The 18,067-nt window shown below is 33.1% G+C and overlaps 1 protein-coding gene across 1 annotated transcript; it reads left to right on the forward strand.

The window, feature by feature from the left end:
- Window positions 1-6,311: 6,311 nt before the first annotated feature.
- LOC108345347 (ABC transporter G family member 32) lies at window positions 6,312-17,290 on the forward strand. Its single transcript, XM_017583948.2, has 24 exons — window positions 6,312-6,785; window positions 6,993-7,113; window positions 7,219-7,307; window positions 8,579-8,663; window positions 9,396-9,555; window positions 9,635-9,711; window positions 9,793-9,846; window positions 10,830-10,920; window positions 11,005-11,306; window positions 11,396-11,677; window positions 11,981-12,297; window positions 12,382-12,542; window positions 12,625-12,728; window positions 12,867-13,026; window positions 13,150-13,269; window positions 13,343-13,434; window positions 13,513-13,845; window positions 13,928-14,218; window positions 14,570-14,653; window positions 14,757-14,890; window positions 15,024-15,251; window positions 15,657-15,828; window positions 15,920-16,174; window positions 16,780-17,290. Exons 1-24 carry the CDS (start codon window positions 6,511-6,513, stop codon window positions 17,047-17,049), a joined length of 4,257 nt encoding a protein of 1,418 aa, XP_017439437.1. The 5' UTR covers window positions 6,312-6,510; the 3' UTR covers window positions 17,050-17,290.
- The last annotated feature ends 777 nt before the right edge of the window (window positions 17,291-18,067 follow it).

Consider the following 18,067-nt stretch of genomic DNA (forward strand, 5'->3'; position numbering starts at 1 on the left):
AATATTCATTTATATATATATATATAAACAATTTTTTTAAAAATTAATTTTTTTAAAATAAATTAAAAAATAAGTGATGTACATACTTGACCTGATTTGTTAGTATCTATGGAATTGATATCATTATTAATCTATTTTTGTTTGACATATCAATCCAGATTGATCTGTTTTTTATGGATCAAACCAGGTTGGATTAATCTATTCTTTTCACTCTTAATTCTAATACACTCAAATCAGCCTTACATAAGATAATAAATGTTGTAATAATGGGACAAGATATCATATTTCATGAATAATATTTATTTATAGTACTGAATTTTTGTCTTTGGGAATCTGAATTCATCTCGTCTTAATTTAGGAGCCGAGGTCATCTTATCTTCAACCTTTTGTGCATTAGCCCCCATATTCAAGCTATTTTTAGCCAACAGATTTTTATGAAAATTAAATAAATAAATAAATAAATATATATATATATATATATATATATATATATATTTTGGTATATTGGACCGTACTAAACTCTTGTATACAGTGAAATAATATTTTTAATATTTATTTTTAAATTTTTAGTTCTTAAATTAATTTGAAAATAGTGAAAACTAATATAAATTCACCACTTGGTGAATGTTCCGTGTATCCTTAACTAACAACGTGACACCATGAGATAAATTTGAAGCCATAAACTCAATCTCAGTTTTTTCCAACAAGAATGTCCAGTTATAAACGAAGTTTTATTGACTTTTCCACCTCCTATGTCCTCTTTCTGGAGGTTGCCTTTCCATTAATTAATTGTTGGAAGTTATTCCATTAAAAGGTAAACATAATATGGCAAAACATGTTGAGTATATAGTTCAAAATTGTAAGCACTTGTTTATATATTTCTATTAATGAACATTTTGGACATAATAAATTATATTTTATAATGAAAACTATTGCTATGCATTTATTTTATAATATATTTGCAAATAATAAATATTTTTAAAATTTTATTAATGAAAATATATTTATATTATATATGTTTTTATGTCAATAACTAAATTTATACCATTATTTCATTCATTTTCAAAAAGTAATTAATTTTCAGATTTAGAAAAATAAATTATGTAAGAATCTAGAAAATGGAGTATTAGAATAGATAAGTATATTGAAATAATGAGACAGAGTATTTTATTATAAAATAACCTTATAATATAAATAAAATTTTATAAAGCTTGGTTCATTATCTAAAATACTTATATCTCTCTAAAACATTGTTCTCTTCTCTTTCTCTCACTTCTCTCTACTTTTTCTCACTCTCGGGGTATCTGTTCGACGACCAGGGAGTACCTAGACGATCTTGGCGTCAAGGGCTACCATATCTACCGATCAATTTCCTGTTTTGAGCCTGTAAGTTGTTTCTCCTCTTTTTCCGTACGTTCTTGGACCGTGATCATGCAACGATTCCTGTTTGCATGTATCTGGTTGTTTTCTCTTCAATTTCTATCTCATTTTAGGTCCTAAAGTTGACTTCTTATCACCAATCGGTGAGTTATAGGTTTCTGTAGAGTTTCCTTGAGGCACAAGTTTCAAGTTGGGGTTTTCTAGAGTTGGGTAGTATTTCTCTGAGGTAAGGAAAGCTGGATTTTATCTCTATTTATTTCACTATATTGTGCATGTGTGAAGAGTATGTTAGTTATATATATATATATATATATATATATATATATATATATATATATATATATATATATATATATATATATATATATATATATATATATATATATATATATATATATATATATATATATATATATATATATATATATATATAATGAGCTGAATTGTTGACTTTGATGTTAGAATGAATGTGCTTACTGTGGCTGTTGTAAGTGTGTGTGAAGAAACTATGAATATGAACTGATTTGGATGATGATTCTGATGTTATAGACTAGATGAAATGTTAAAATCTGTTATATGAGATTGACTTATGAGAAATTTGAATGAAGTATACTAGTTTTAGGTAAGTTTTGAGGAAGTGGGGTAGTGAAATTGTGAACCAGGAGTTGTAGGCTGTATTGATAAGTTAGAATAGGTTAGATAGGTCAATTAGGACTTGCTTGAGTCCTTAAGTGGCTGAAAGTAGTGCCAAAAGTGGTAGAATGAGATTTGAGTCTCTAAGTTGATGAATTTGATTATTTGGAGTAGAAATTGTGTATAAAATGCCTTAGATTGATGGTAGGAAGGTTTAAAATCAATCAATCAAATCTAATTAGGTGTATAACATGAATTAGGATCGTTAGAAGTTGGGAAAAATAGTTAGAATTGGTAAAGGGTGTTGAGTTGCATAATTTTGCAGAATATGGTACGATAGATTATGCAGACTCGCTGAGCAAATGGATTCACACAACGAGTCACCCTGATGGATGCTCTCTAATTTATTTATTTAAGATTATCTCGATTTTCTAATCTAAAATAACCTCGGTTTGCATCTACTCGAATAATATTGTATTATTTTGATTAAGACATATTAACGAGAGTAAATGATTATTAAATTAAAGTAATAACTAAAACAACATTAAGTAAAATAATTCAGGTTAGTTAAGGTATTTATCTATATTGATGAGATCTATCAAAGTAAAAGTGTATAAATATTATAAAATTAACACAAAGTAAATTAATTTAGATTAATTAAGATATTTATCTATATTGGTGAGATTTATCAAATCAAAGTAAAAGTGTATAAACATAGTAAAAATAACATAGCATACGAGTTAAATTATTTACATTCATTATTATAATATTTATTGTCATCTAGATCAGTTACTTAAGCATTGAAGTATTTTTAGGATGCAAATTCTATTTTAATTTGAAACAGATCTAAAAACATTTTGACTCAAAAATTGTAAAGTTTGTTCAAGAATGTTGGTGGTGTGACATCCCAAATATACAATAGATATATATGCAAAGACATGACCAATTTATAATATTAGAAAGCATTTAAGAGATGTACTTAAAGTATTATAGGATTACAGTCTTCTAGAATTTACTAAGAAATTAAAACTTCAAGCACTAGAGTATTTCAAAATATGTCCAGTACATATGACTAGTCACAACTGACTGGATCAGGCCAGAGCTGCTCTATGATCAGGGATGTGCTAACTCAGGTTTTTAAGGTTCTTCTATCCTACCAACAAAGAAAGGCTCTCAACAATTAACAATTAATTTATTAAAATTATCTACCCTATTCTCTTATGCTCTAAATCTCAAATGCCTAATTTTAATATTTTCACTTCCTCTCACAGCAACCTCAAACAGTACCTGTACATCTATTTAATACCCATATACATGCTATTACAGAACCCTTACTCCAGACCTTCCAACAAGATCAATTTCAGCCAACAAACTCATTCAAAACAGATTAAATTCATCACATCACAACATGCACAATTTCACAGTTTCAGTTATAACACCCAATACAATAAAAGTCATAAAACAGTTTCACAAGAGTACACCAGTTCAACATTCATATGCATATATTTTTATAAAATAAATTCATACAAAAATAATTAGCTCCCCTTACCTGGAAAGCTTAACAGTACCACTCCTAGGAACACTCTAGCAGTACCTCCTCACAGAGGCGAGTTTGACAGCACCTATAAGCCACCAAAAATTGGTGCAGAGCACATTTCTTAGAGTTGGAAGGGACAGAGAAACTAAAGGAAAAGCTACCAGTAATAGGCAACCAGCAAGTTGCATGGCTTAGGTTCAAGAACGGTTGAAGAAAAGGGAAAAACACTTACCGGTCGGAATGGAAAAACGTTCGGTTCAAACTGAAGCCCTTGGTGCAGCAAGCGCGAAAACACCTTCAAATCAAAATTTTATCGGTTCAGTGAAGAGAAAATATAGAGAGAAGACAGAGAGAATTTTAGGGCAAGGGTTTTAGGGAGAGAAAGAAAGCTGGCAAAATGAATGAATTCTGATTTTTAAAAAATCCCTTCCTAAGGTCATGGGTCCTTAGCTTATGGGTTGACTGCCTCAACATAAGACCCAATAACCTTATTATTTTCAGGCTCTTACAGGTGGAAGTTTTCATAAGATATATTCGATCTTATAAAAATATTTTATTTAATTCTTATTTTTTTAAATAACTCTCATGGTAAATTTTTTGTTGTGAAATTGTATTCTTACAACATGGTACTGTTAACTTATAAAAAAAATTAACATTTTTTTCATTAAAATAAAATAAAATAAAATAATTCTATATGACCAAATATATCCTAGAAAGGGCGTTGCTCCCTCCACCACCATCCTTTCTCCCTTCACCTCCACACAAATTTTTTAATTACCAAATTACTCTATAATTTTTAATCATTTTACTTTTTACCTTCTTTATTTACCAAACCCTAAATCATTCTCACTTTCTCTCCCAGCCCCACCCCTCCCCCAACTTTCTCTCACTCTTTCTTTCTTTTATGAGATCCGTTTCTTCTCACTCCAACTCTCCCTTTGCTTTCCGTTCGTGGTGGTGCGGTGGTGTGTAAAAATATTGACACTGCATGTAAAAATATTGAAAATGAAGAGAACAACCTATTCACGATAGAAATTCAAAACTTGGAAAGCACTGCAGAAAAGGGTAAAGAACCACATTTAATCAAACATCACATGCATAAAGTGAAAAATAGAAACAGAAGCAAACCAAGATTCCATCTTGATTTTCATTTTCTGTTGAGGATTCCCGAAATCGATATTGGTTGAAAAAAACATTTCTTTTTGGGTAAAATAACAATAGCAGTAAAGGGTGCATGGTGATTTCCAAGGAATTGGATCAAATTACGGAAACCACCAATACTTGTCCGGTGGTGAATAAAAAAACAAGATTATAGAAAATCGGTCAAAGCTAAAATTGAAGAAGTGACAGCCATACTCCTAGAAAATTCAAATGGGTGTGCAGAAAAATTGAAAAAGTTAAGGAAGCACAACAACAGAGACATAAACAGAGAGAAAAAAACGCAACTTTGAGTTTTCACAGTGAGATGATGATTTATAGATCAGAGAATGAGAGAGAGAAAGTGAGTTGTAGTTTTGGTTTTTCTTCTCCCCCGATGGAGGAACCACGACGACGATATCTTTTAATTAACTAATAGCTATCACTTTATGTCATTTTTTTCCCTTGATTAAAAATTGTCAATGGATGTCAACATGTAAAAGGAACGTCGACGTCCGTTTTATCTTAAACGGATGTTGACATCCGTTTTACCATAAACGGATGTTGATATCTGTTGACAGATACTCACATCCGTTTAAGGTTTATACATTAATTTAGGGACGTTAAACAAGAAGAAGAGCGCAATGAAACAAAAACAATAAGATGTCGTGGAACATTAAAAAGGAAGAAAAGCTTGTATGTCACTGCATGCGTAGGGGATTGGATTGGAGTGGATAGAAGTTAAAAAATATTAATAGTAAAAGTAAAATTTTACTTAAGGATAAAATAGGAATAGAAAAGTGAAAGGAAGGATAAAAGTAGAATGGGAAGGTGCAGGGAGTAAGTGGTGGTGGAGGAAGTAACACCCTCCTACAAAACATTCCAAAGACTCAACAACTTCAAGAATACTTAGTTCCTTTCTAGCGTGTTATTTATATTATTGTTTATAATTTTTTTTATCTGGATAAATCTGATTCATGTTACTAATTATTCATCTTAGTATTTAGTTAATCCATGTGTTTAATCTTATTTTAGTTACAATCTTAAACTAATAAACTAAATCAATAATTTTTAATTATCGATTTTGGTTGGCGAACATATATTTGGCAACTGAGATGGTATAGGATCACTAAGAGAATTGAATAGTGAAGTATGTACTAAGAAATATATGATAAAAGATTATAAAAAATTTAAAATCTTAAATATTTTAATTTCATTATTTTATTTTAATCTGAATGATTCGTGGAGGAGGCAAAAAGGTCACTATAGAGGGTAGTCCCACTCGTGAAACCAGCGGCAGCAAGGTGCCTTCCCAAAATAGTAATAGCGAATCGCATCATATCCACCATTGGATCGTCATCATTCAAGGGCAAAACGATAAATCTCACACTGTATAACCGTTTTCGGAAAAGGGGGGCATTGTGAACGTTATCGCTTGTTAGCACTAATATACATCATTATGATATAAACTATAGTAAGTATGAAGATGTTGAAATTACAAGTATGTCCTCTGAGACGTGTCCTCTTAAACAGAGCGGGTAGGAACAAGAGAGCGCGTGGAAGTTGCAGAGAACCCCTTACTTGTCTTTCCCGCGGCTATTAAATGAGGGTCCTCTAACAGCACGCAGACATTATGCTGCACTTCAACAAAGAAGAAAGAGAAAGTGCGGCCATTAATGTACTCTCTCAAGTCTCAACTACCTCCTATCCAACGCTAAAAACAAACAACTAGTAGAAGAAGAAGTACTGCGTCTACATTCATTCCTAATCACACAAGGCGTTCTGGACTCTCTTACTTTTTTCAGTGGCGGTGGGAGGGCGCAATGTGGAACTCTGCGGAGAACGCCTTCGCCAGGTCGGCCTCCTTCAGGGAGCAAGGGGAAGACGAGGAGGCGCTGCGCTGGGCGGCGCTGGAGAGGCTCCCTACTTATAAACGAGCGCGCCGGGGAATCTTCAAGAATCTCACTGGTGACATGAAGGAGATCGACGTTAGAGATCTCCAGTCGCAGGACCAGCGCCTTCTTCTTGAAAGGCTCGTCGACTGCGTCGACAATGATCCTGAGATCATCTTCCACCGCATGAGAAGTCGATTCAACGCGTAATCTCTCTCTTTCTCTTGTTGCCATATTCTAGAGTAACTGAGTAGCAGGACTTGCGATTCTAAGTCAATTACAGTTGACAATACCGGTGTTTGTTCTTCGCTTACAATTATTACTGCTTCTTCTCGATCTTTCAGTTTAAATATTATCAGAATGTAGGTGGTAAATTTTGCTGAATGTGTTTTACTGGATGCTGAACTCCGCAGAGTAGGTTTGGAGTTTCCGAAAATTGAAGTTCGATTTCAGAACTTGACTGTTGAGACTTACGTACATGTCGGTAGCAGAGCTCTGCCAACTATTCCTAATTTCATTTGTAATATGACGGAGGTGCTTACTTTTTCTCACCTTTCATTCCCTAATTTCATTTGTAATATCTTCCTTTTCATGCTTTTCCTGTTTGGAACGTGGTTGTAATATTACATGTGTAATTAGGCTCTTTTAAGGCAGTTGCTGATATACAGAAGGAAGAGAAGCAAATTGACAATTCTAGCGGACATCAGTGGGATTATTAGACCTTCAAGGTCAGTGTTGAGATAAGTAATGTGGTAAAAAAAAAAATCCATGGTCACCACGGCCAGATTCACTAGTATAATGTTCCTTTAAATCCATGTGCTTAATTAATAAAGTTTTTTTTTCTCGATATTCATACAATTTTTTGTTTTAGGCTCTGCATTGGACCTTGACACATGCATTTATAATTAGCTTAAATACTATAATAACTAAGACGAGTTAAATGAATGCACAGAATTAAAAGAGCAAATTTTAGATGTATAAACTAAAAAAATAGATACTATAAGTTTGATTCTAAATTTATAACTAAATATTTTGAGATCAACGTTAATTACTTACATTTCTAAAAAGTCACGTTTTACAAGCTCAAGGCAAAATCTTGGTGAATAACTGGTCATAATTCTTTTTACATAGATCTACTATTTAGTACATGTTTGTGTTGTGCACATAAATTTATTTTCAAACAAACATTTATTATCAAGTACTTTTAAAGAAAACTTCTCATAAATAAACGTAATTAAGTTAAATGAATAAAATTAAACTTTAATTTCTTTTTTAAATAAACCAAGCTTAGATTTCCAATTATAATTATTGCTTAAAAAACGAGTCAAGGTTGCTAAATCTATTATTTTTTTTATAAAATGAAACCTAAATTTCTAGCTGTTTGAATACTTTTCACCTATACTGGGAAGTGTATGTATAACAATAATATGATGTGAGAAGAAAATAGATAGTGCTGTTGTTAACTGCTCAGTAGGTAGGGTATAAGTCCTGGCATTAGGTTCAACGTAGCCTATTTTCCGTTTTTTCATTGACTGTTGAGGGATAAGTTCAACCTAGCGTTAACTGCACTTTGACAAATCAAAAGGATAAAAGAGTGACATTTTTTTTTAACATTCAACTACCAGTCCTATTCAAAGAACATTTACATGTATAAAATTATAAATTTTACGAATCAGTTTCTCCTGCTCGTTACAACGAATAAATTGATTCGAAAAACATTGTTTAATACTTATATTTTATTTAAAATTGTTGAATATTTCCAATTTTATTTTCTATAAACCGCATTCGTTTCATGCATGATGTAACACAGGCAGACAAATATGTCGTTGTCGTGTTTATTTTATTTTATTTTTTTCCTGTGGGAGAAGGAACTGACACCCCAAAACAAGACTAAAAATCGTTGTCATGTATTAAATGATACTTTGATAAATTTTTTTCAAAATCTAATTGTAATTTTTGAAAGTATATTGGATAGACTGTGATTTTGTTATTCTTGCAGGCTAACGTTGCTATTGGGTCCGCCAAGCTCCGGAAAAACAACACTACTATTAGCACTTGCTGGTAGGCTAGGACCCGGGTTGCAGGTACTAAGTTTTCCAATTACTCTATCAAATTAAAATGGGGTTTCTTTTTGTCTGGACGCCCCACTACTTTGCCAATATTATTGAAAATTCTTGCCAGACAAGGTGCTGTTTAAGCTTAATGCCGATCGAGTATCGGCACAAGTTGCTTGGAAATCGAAATGAATACGAACAACTTTCCAAAATGTAATAAACTCTATTCGGAGCCTTTTCTGCACTCTGTTTGGAGTTATCCATACTCGAGATTTTCGTTTTTGGTGCCATTATCCATAATAAATGGATGTAAAGAAAATAAAATCTTGTCCATTATTTATAAGTAGTGCAGTGGTTACTAAAGTATTGATTTGTATGGTGTAAGTTGATAACGGAAAAGTTGATTTTAAAAGTACAGTCTTCAATTTTACTGTTTTTTTGGCACAAACCCACTGTTGACGTTTTTTTTCCCTTATTTTTTTTCCAAAGAAGAAAACAATCAAATTGTCGAATTTATCTTCAAAGTTGACTTTTTCACTGTTATCTTAGATCGTGTAAAAAGTACCTTTTTCATAAATGGAATTTTATTCTTCTCTAAAGAAACAGAATTTTGTTTTCAATTAGACTGAACTGGATAGAAAAAAAGCTGATAAATGCCTTCTCTCTTTGATTTATACTTGATCATTTATGCCAACACTCTACTCTGGATTTATATATTGGTTTCTTTCCCCGATCTCATGTATGTATTTATGCCGTTTGAAGATGTCTGGGAACATTACATACAATGGACATGGTCTGAAAGAGTTTGTTCCTCAGAGGACTGCTGCTTATATCAGCCAACAAGATTGGCATGTGGCAGAGATGACCGTGAGGGAAACTCTCCAGTTTGCTGGTCGTTGTCAAGGCGTTGGATTTAAATTTGGTATATTTCTTATGTGATTGTCTTAACAAGTTCAATTTGCAAGTTTATATGCTAATTCTAAATCGTGGACTCTTACCAGATATGTTGCTAGAACTAGCCAGAAGAGAAAAGAATGCTGGAATAAAACCAGATGAAGATCTTGATCTATTCATGAAGGTAAGCTTGCATTTTTTTTTCTCTGAAATTGATGAACTTCATTCAGGGATACAAATTAATTCACTCTAGTTTCTTTTGTAGTCATTTGCTCTTGGGGGACTAGAAACAAATCTTGTGGTGGAGTACATCATGAAGGTACAAATCTAAGAACTATATTACTCTTGTAAAAAAAAAGTTGTTACTCTTGAATGCACAACGATTTTTCTTGTGATTATGACCTGAGGTCCTGAATTTTTATTTGTATTTGATTTTTTTTTATTATTAATGGGGTTCGTTATGCCTAATAATTATTTGTTGGATACAATTTGAGTGTGTTTGAAGTGAGAAAGTCCCCGCATAAGAAGAATTAGAGAAAGAATGGAGGATTATCGCCATGGATTACACGCCAAAATTGAATGCTGGACTAAGCTGATGATTGGATCATATTATTGTGACGACTCGTAAACTAAATCATGACAAGTTAACTAAAATACTCTACTTAAGTCCATCACTGTAAAAATTATGCACAAGAAAATACGAAATCCACGTGTTAATATATTATTAGATGAATGTTAAATTAGAAAAAAATAAAAAGCAAGACGTTTGACAAAAGTAACGATGGATTATAATAAAGGACCACAAAGCAAGGAAGTAACCATGGTGAAATAATCTGAATTTTCTTGCAGCCTGAGAATCTAGATGGAAAAAAATAGATAAAGAAAGAGACATACCTAACTTTTTCATACGCGGGTCTAGATAGAACATATAAATGACTAGAATAAATTTTTGGTCTCTTGCATACTTTTGCTTTAGTATTGTCTGTTAAAATATCTTTGTTAGATTAAATTGGTTATTTTATCAATTTACTAAACTAATTTTGTCAACTTGTTAACGCATGTATGTGAGAAATGTCCTGTCATATAAACTATATATTGTTTTGTCAAGCAAAATTAAAACCATTAGTCCAAAATTATTCACTAAGGCCACATGCTAACCTCGTTTAACGTTTCAACAAGTGATATCAATGAAGATTCACAAGCCACCATTATCTACTACGCGTCTTGTATCTGAATTATATCGTTCTTTTCGTTTTGTAGTCTTTTTGAATTTGAACAAATACTAAAATATTTCTCACAAAGATATTAGGTTTGGACATATGTGGTGACACATTGGTGGGAGATGAAATGCTCAAGGGCATCTCAGGGGGGCAAAAGAAACGTCTTACAACAGGTTAAAGACATCATCACTTTGTCGTGTGTACGAGCACGTTAGATGTGTTTGACATGTGATAATCAGTTTATGTTTGATTTACAGGTGAACTATTAATTGGTCCAGCAAGAGTGCTATTCATGGATGAGATATCAACTGGTCTTGATAGTTCAACTACTTATCAAATTATCAGATATCTTAAGCATTCAACCCGTGCACTTGATGCGACCACAATTGTATCTCTTCTTCAACCAGCACCCGAGACCTACGAATTGTTTGATGATGTTATTCTTTTGTGCGAGGGTCAGATTGTATATCAAGGCCCCCGTGAAGCTGCTGTTGATTTTTTCAGACAAATGGGATTCAGTTGTCCAGAGCGGAAAAATGTAGCAGATTTCTTGCAAGAAGTGAGTACTAATAACCACATTGGAATTTATGTTTCGGCTATATTTGATTTAGTGACGGTTCACTTCAGACTTCAAATTCTTCTGAACAGGTAACGTCTAAGAAGGACCAAGAGCAGTACTGGTCTGTTCTCGATCGCCCTTACCGATATGTACCTGTTGGAAAGTTCGCCGAAGCATTTTCCTTATATCGTGAGGGCAGGCTTTTGTCTGAGCAACTAAATACACCTTTCGATAGACGCCATAATCATCCAGCTGCCTTGGCAACTCTTAGCTATGGCGCCAAAAGGCTTGAACTTCTCAAGACTAATTATCAGTGGCAGAAGCTTCTCATGAAACGGAATTCATTTATCTATGTTTTTAAGTTTGTTCAGGTAATCTTACCGATATAAATCCACGGTTAAAACGTACGACAGTTAATTTATAATTGTTTTAAAGCAATTCTCGTGATAAAATAAATGAGCTAAGAAAATAAAACAATAACTCTTGTGTAGTCCCTTAATCTAGATAATTTTTCGTTTAATTTGATGTGAAAATATGTTGTAGTCATATCGTAGTCTCTTTGTTTTTTTTGTACATAGCTGTGGAAAATTTTGACTTTTTATTGGTTCTAAGATGGATATGTAAAATGTAAGGATTATATGGAGCTGATCTTGACCCTTATGTATTATTTTCAGCTACTTTTGGTGGCCTTAATTACAATGAGTGTTTTCTTCCGAACAACAATGCACCATAATACAATTGACGATGGGGGCCTATATCTTGGATCACTGTACTTTTCTATGGTTATTATTCTTTTCAATGGTTTTACCGAGGTGTCAATGTTAGTTGCAAAACTTCCAGTCCTTTACAAGCACAGAGATCTGCACTTCTATCCTAGCTGGGCATATACACTGCCTTCTTGGTTCCTTAGTATCCCAACTTCCGCGATAGAGGCTGGATGTTGGGTGGCTGTCACATACTATGCAATTGGATATGATCCTTCGATTACCAGGTAACTCTTATATTCACTTAGTGATTTCGTTTATTCTTAGTGTTTTTCTTACCTGAATATTTTTGTTTACTTCTGGATTTACAGATTTTTTCAGCAGTTCTTGCTTTTCTTCTTTCTGCACCAGATGTCTATAGGTCTGTTTCGTTTGATAGGATCTCTGGGCCGAAATATGATAGTATCCAATACCTTTGGATCCTTTGCCATGTTGGTTGTAATGGCTCTTGGCGGATATATAATTTCTAGAGGTTGAACGGGAGTATATTTTCATGTTTCTAAAGTCGATTTGATAAAGTAGTTTTTCTTACTTTCTATCTCATTTTTGGGCAGACCGTATACCTGTTTGGTGGATATGGGGTTTTTGGATTTCTCCTTTGATGTATGCACAAAATTCAGCTTCAGTAAACGAGTTTCTTGGACATTCTTGGGATAAGGTATAATCCTTCTTGTGATTATAGGAACGTGATTCTTTCATAACCATTGTAACTATTTTTCTAGTTGCAAAACGAGGATGATAATGTTAATTTTCTTACTGCATTTGAAAATGTACTCACTATTTAATCTTTTTACAGAAAGCTGGAAATCAGACGACCCACTCATTGGGTTTGGAAGTACTAAAACAGCGGAGTTTGTATGCAGAAAGCTATTGGTATTGGATTGGTCTTGGGGCAATGGTTGGATACACAATTTTGTTCAACATTCTATTTACAATATTCTTGGCTTACCTTAATCGTAAGACACGTTATTCTCCATATAATCCCGTTCTAATGTTACAGTGCCTTCTGGTGCTTTATAGACCAAAATGAACTTGTGTTTAGTAATATTTTTATGATATATTCCTAAACTTCACTTCAGCCATGGGAAGACAACAAGCTGTAGTTTCAAAGGATGAGCTTCAAGAAAGAGAAAAGAGAAGAATAGGTGAAAGTGTTGTTATTGAGCTGAGAGAGTACTTGCAGCGATCGGCATCAAGTGGTTTGTAAATTATAACTTGTTCACGTGTTTGTGTTGGATAGTTTCATTTCATCTAATTCTCATATTCTCCCAGGAAAGCATTTTAAGCAAAAAGGAATGGTTCTTCCATTTCAACCACTATCCATGGTTTTCAGCAATATCAATTATTATGTGGATGTTCCTTTGGTATGTAAAATAGTCGTTATCTTTATTTTGTAAAGTTTAATTTACGGTAAATGCTAACTTATTCAATTGTTGCTTCAGGAATTGAAACAACAAGGGATACTAGAGGACAGGTTACCGCTGCTTGTTAATGTTACTGGATCCTTTAGACCTGGTGTGTTGACAGCATTGGTTGGAGTAAGCGGTGCCGGAAAAACGACGCTGATGGATGTACTAGCTGGAAGAAAAACTGGTGGAGTCATAGAAGGGGGTGTATATATATCTGGTTATCCCAAAAGACAAGACACTTTTGCTAGAATTTCTGGTTACTGTGAGCAGACTGATGTTCATTCTCCTTGTTTGACTGTTTGGGAATCCTTACTGTTCTCTGCTTGGCTTCGATTGTCTTCAGATGTTGACTTGGAGACACAAAAGGTGTGAAACATAGTATTTATAGACACCTTCTGGTATTGTTTTGATAAAAATAAGTACATAACTTCCCCCTTTTGACGACCAGGCCTTCGTTGAGGAGATAATGGAGCTTGTGGAACTCACCCCGTTACGTGGAGCACTAGTGGGTCTACCCGGAATTGATGGTTTGTCAACTGAACAACGAAAACGGTTGACTATAGCAGTGGAACTGGTTGCCAACCCTTCTATAGTCTTCATGGATGAGCCCACTTCTGGATTGGATGCCCGTGCCGCAGCCATTGTGATGAGAACTGTGAGGAATATAGTTAATACTGGGAGAACAATAGTGTGCACGATCCATCAGCCTAGCATTGACATTTTTGAATCATTTGATGAGGTATTCTCTTTATGAGGGTATTTTAAGCATTTCATTTAAGCATTGATATTTGGAATTTTACTTTATCCATAGGCAATATATCCTCTCTCCCATGGAGCAACCAACTTTTTACTTTTAGCTGACATTATTATTTTGTTGTTATACCGTAATTTACTTCAATTATGGCCGTGTGCGTATAAAAGATGGCCTAGCTTTTTTATTTTTATATTTTGGTTTTCCCGACCATGTCTATAATTCGAAAAGATTGATGGTTTCTAAAACGAAGCATCATATTTTATCTTTCTATTTGACCTTCTCTTTTAACACTGTCTTTTCTTCACTGGTCTGACGAAATCCCAACTTCGTTTACAGCTTCTGTGTATGAAAAGGGGAGGAGAGCTCATTTATGCTGGTCCACTTGGTCCTAAATCTAGTGAACTGATCAGTTATTTTGAAGTAAGCTGGTGCACTCTTAGCTCTTACTGAACATATAGTATATGGTTGGATGGTAATGAAGCAATATAATCCTCAATTATTCATAATATCTATATTTTTGTAGGCAATAGAAGGAGTTCCAAAGATCAGGCCTGGATATAACCCTGCTACGTGGATGCTAGAGGTTACATCGTCGGCTGAAGAAAACCGGCTGGGAGTGGACTTTGCAGAAATCTACAGAGGATCAAGCTTGTACCAGTATGTGTGTGTGTGTGTGTATATATATATATATATATATATATATATATATATATATATATTTTTAAAGGTAAATTTTGTTCATATTTTTTTTTGTTTGGTTTTTATATAAACATACCATGTTTTTCTTCAGATATAACCAAGAGTTGGTTGAAAGGTTGAGCAAGCCAAGTAGTAATTCAAAAGAATTACATTTTCCAACCAAGTACAGTCGTTCACCTTTTGAGCAGTTCCTAACTTGTCTGTGGAAGCAAAATCTTTCTTACTGGCGTAACCCTCAGTACACTGCTGTTCGCTTTTTTTACACCGTCATCATCTCATTGATGCTCGGTACGATATGCTGGAGATTTGGTGCTAAAAGGTCTTTTCCTCTCATTTTTCCTTTATTATATTGATCTTCGATTTCAAGTAACATTTTGGCTCATATGCTTCAAATTTGGGGAGCCGTACACTTTCCAATTTTTCTAATTTTTTGGTACATCGCTGTAATGTTTTCCTGCTAGAGGTATATGGACCTGTGCCCGTTTGTAAACTGTATTGACAAAACCCTGCTAGACATTAGCTATTTACAGAGCCATCTATCCTCTTGTTGAACTAGTTTTAGTTAGTGTGCCAAGTAGATTACTTTACATTGTTTTATTTGAGATTATCGGAATAGTTAGACTATATGCTAAATTTAGTTTATTTATACTGTCACTGAATCTGACGTATTTTTCTGTTTTTTAACCATCAGACTTTATGTAAGAACCTTGTTTTTCTTTTTCAGGGAGACGCAGCAAGATATATTTAATGCCATGGGATCCATGTATTCGGCAATCCTCTTCATCGGTATTACGAATGGCACAGCTGTTCAGCCTGTTGTTTCCGTGGAAAGATTTGTTTCTTATAGAGAAAGAGCTGCAGGGATGTATTCGGCATTATCATTTGCATTTGCTCAGGTATTTTTTCAGACATAATATAATTTAGAATTAGTGTACGGGAATAGAAGGTTTCCGTAAGTTAACTCACTCGTGATCCTACGATGTGCAGGTTGTTATTGAATTCCCTTATGTGTTCGCACAGGCTATTATATACTCTTCCATATTCTATTCCATGGGTTCCTTTATCTGGACTGTTGATAGGTTCATTTGGTACTTATTCTTCATGTATTTTACGATGTTATATTTTACCTTCTATGGAATGATGACAACGGCTATCACACCAAATCATAATGTTGCTGCCATCATCGCTGCTCCATTTTATATGTTGTGGAACCTTTTCAGTGGTTTTATGATTCCTCGTAAGGTATGGAAACTGATACTTCATTGCTATCTTTCTGGAGTGTTACAAAAAAAAAAATGCTGAAAAGCAATGCAATGAGAACAATTTCCGAGCTTTCCTTGAAAAATTCTCAATACTAAATTTAATATTCCAAGTAAGGATTAATAATATCAAATGATAATTTTTTTACATTGACTGCTTTAATTTATTTGCACCCAATGAATAATTAACTTCTGGACTATTCTGAAGTCGAACATATATAGTCGGGTATTACATTGCAGTAAAATCTTTCAAATAAACTGATATACCAAAAAGTTTTAAAAATTGTTACTCCTAAAAGTGACTATTAACATGATGTGCTCTGTGATTCTCTAAGAGTTTTATATGATTAACGTTTTTTGGGTTTTAACTAGTTTATCTAACAATATTTCTACCCGAAAACGAAGGATCTAATTTCACACTGCAATAAGACAGGATCCGACTCTACAAAACTCTAGGCATATTCATTCCATACTTGGACAACTGATTCTTTCATTGATGGGCATGTTATTTTTATGTGTATTGAGAAAGACATCAACTTGTGCACTAAATTCTGTCATGTATAAACTTTTTCTGGTTTAATTTCTCAGAGAATTCCTATTTGGTGGAGATGGTATTACTGGGCAAACCCAGTAGCCTGGAGTCTTAATGGTCTCCTGACGTCACAGTACGGTGGTGACTATCATTCAGTGAAGCTCTCTGATGGGAACAAGATGAGCATAAGACAATTACTTGAAGCAGTGTTTGGGTACAGGCATGATTTCTTGTGGGTTACAGCTGTTATGGTAGCTGGATTCTGCATATTTTTTGCAGTTATATTTGCCTTCGCAATTAAATCCTTCAATTTCCAAAGGAGATGATGGGATAGACTTGTTAGGTTTTTAATACCTCAAAAAATAAGCGTGACATTGTATAGCGATATGATCATAGTATAACATTAATAGCCTCTGCTTTTACATGATTCAGGGACATATGTTGTAAAGTGACCTATTATTGGTTCATAAGGTTTTTGTTAGATATAGAGTCCGATATTACTTATTGGTAAAAACAGATTTTGGTGAAAGTGAACAATAAAATTATATAATTATTTCCTTATTCTGCCACTTGATCCTATCCTATACATTATACTTCTGTTTCTTCTTCTTTTAATCTCTTATTGAATGTTTTTAATAACTCTATTCTCATTTGTATACTGAGGATGTGTAGTGTTTTTAAGATGTAGACAATGAAATGAAAATAACAACCTTGAATACGACTGCGAAAGAGATTGAAGATTTTAATTACCTGATTTCACTAAAAAATTATTCTTCAAGATGCATATGATATAGCAAAGTTTATAAATAAAATACTAATATCTAACAAGAAAGCAACTCTGAAAAGTAGGAAAAAAAATTGTAATCCATAAAAAAAAATTTATATATAATAACATAATTATAATTGAAAAAACAACAATAATAATGATTTTATTTATAATAATGTTATCTGTAAATGTAATAAAACAGTATATGTAATTTGGAATTTTCCCAAAATAGGAATATTTGTGTTGTTTCCAAATTTTGTCGAATATTTCAGAATTTAATCTGGAAGAAAATAATTCATTTTTTCCACAATGTTATGTCTACCTTCATTATCCAAATACTAAGTGTTTTAGTCTTCTTAAAATATACTACTAGCTGAAAAATAACTTTTATGGATTATCAAAATTGTTAATATTGACTATTACATTTGATTGTTGTTCATATATGCAATTTACAAATTTATCCTAGAAAATAATTTAAGTAATTTGTTTTTACTTAGGATGTTTCACCACATTCTCTTAATTGTTAGCTTTATGATTATTTCGAAAAATCTTAGATTATTTTAATCATCACAACTTTC

This window comes from Vigna angularis, chromosome 1, assembly GCF_016808095.1.
Source record: "Vigna angularis cultivar LongXiaoDou No.4 chromosome 1, ASM1680809v1, whole genome shotgun sequence".
In the NCBI taxonomy this organism is placed as follows: Eukaryota; Viridiplantae; Streptophyta; class Magnoliopsida; order Fabales; family Fabaceae; genus Vigna; species Vigna angularis.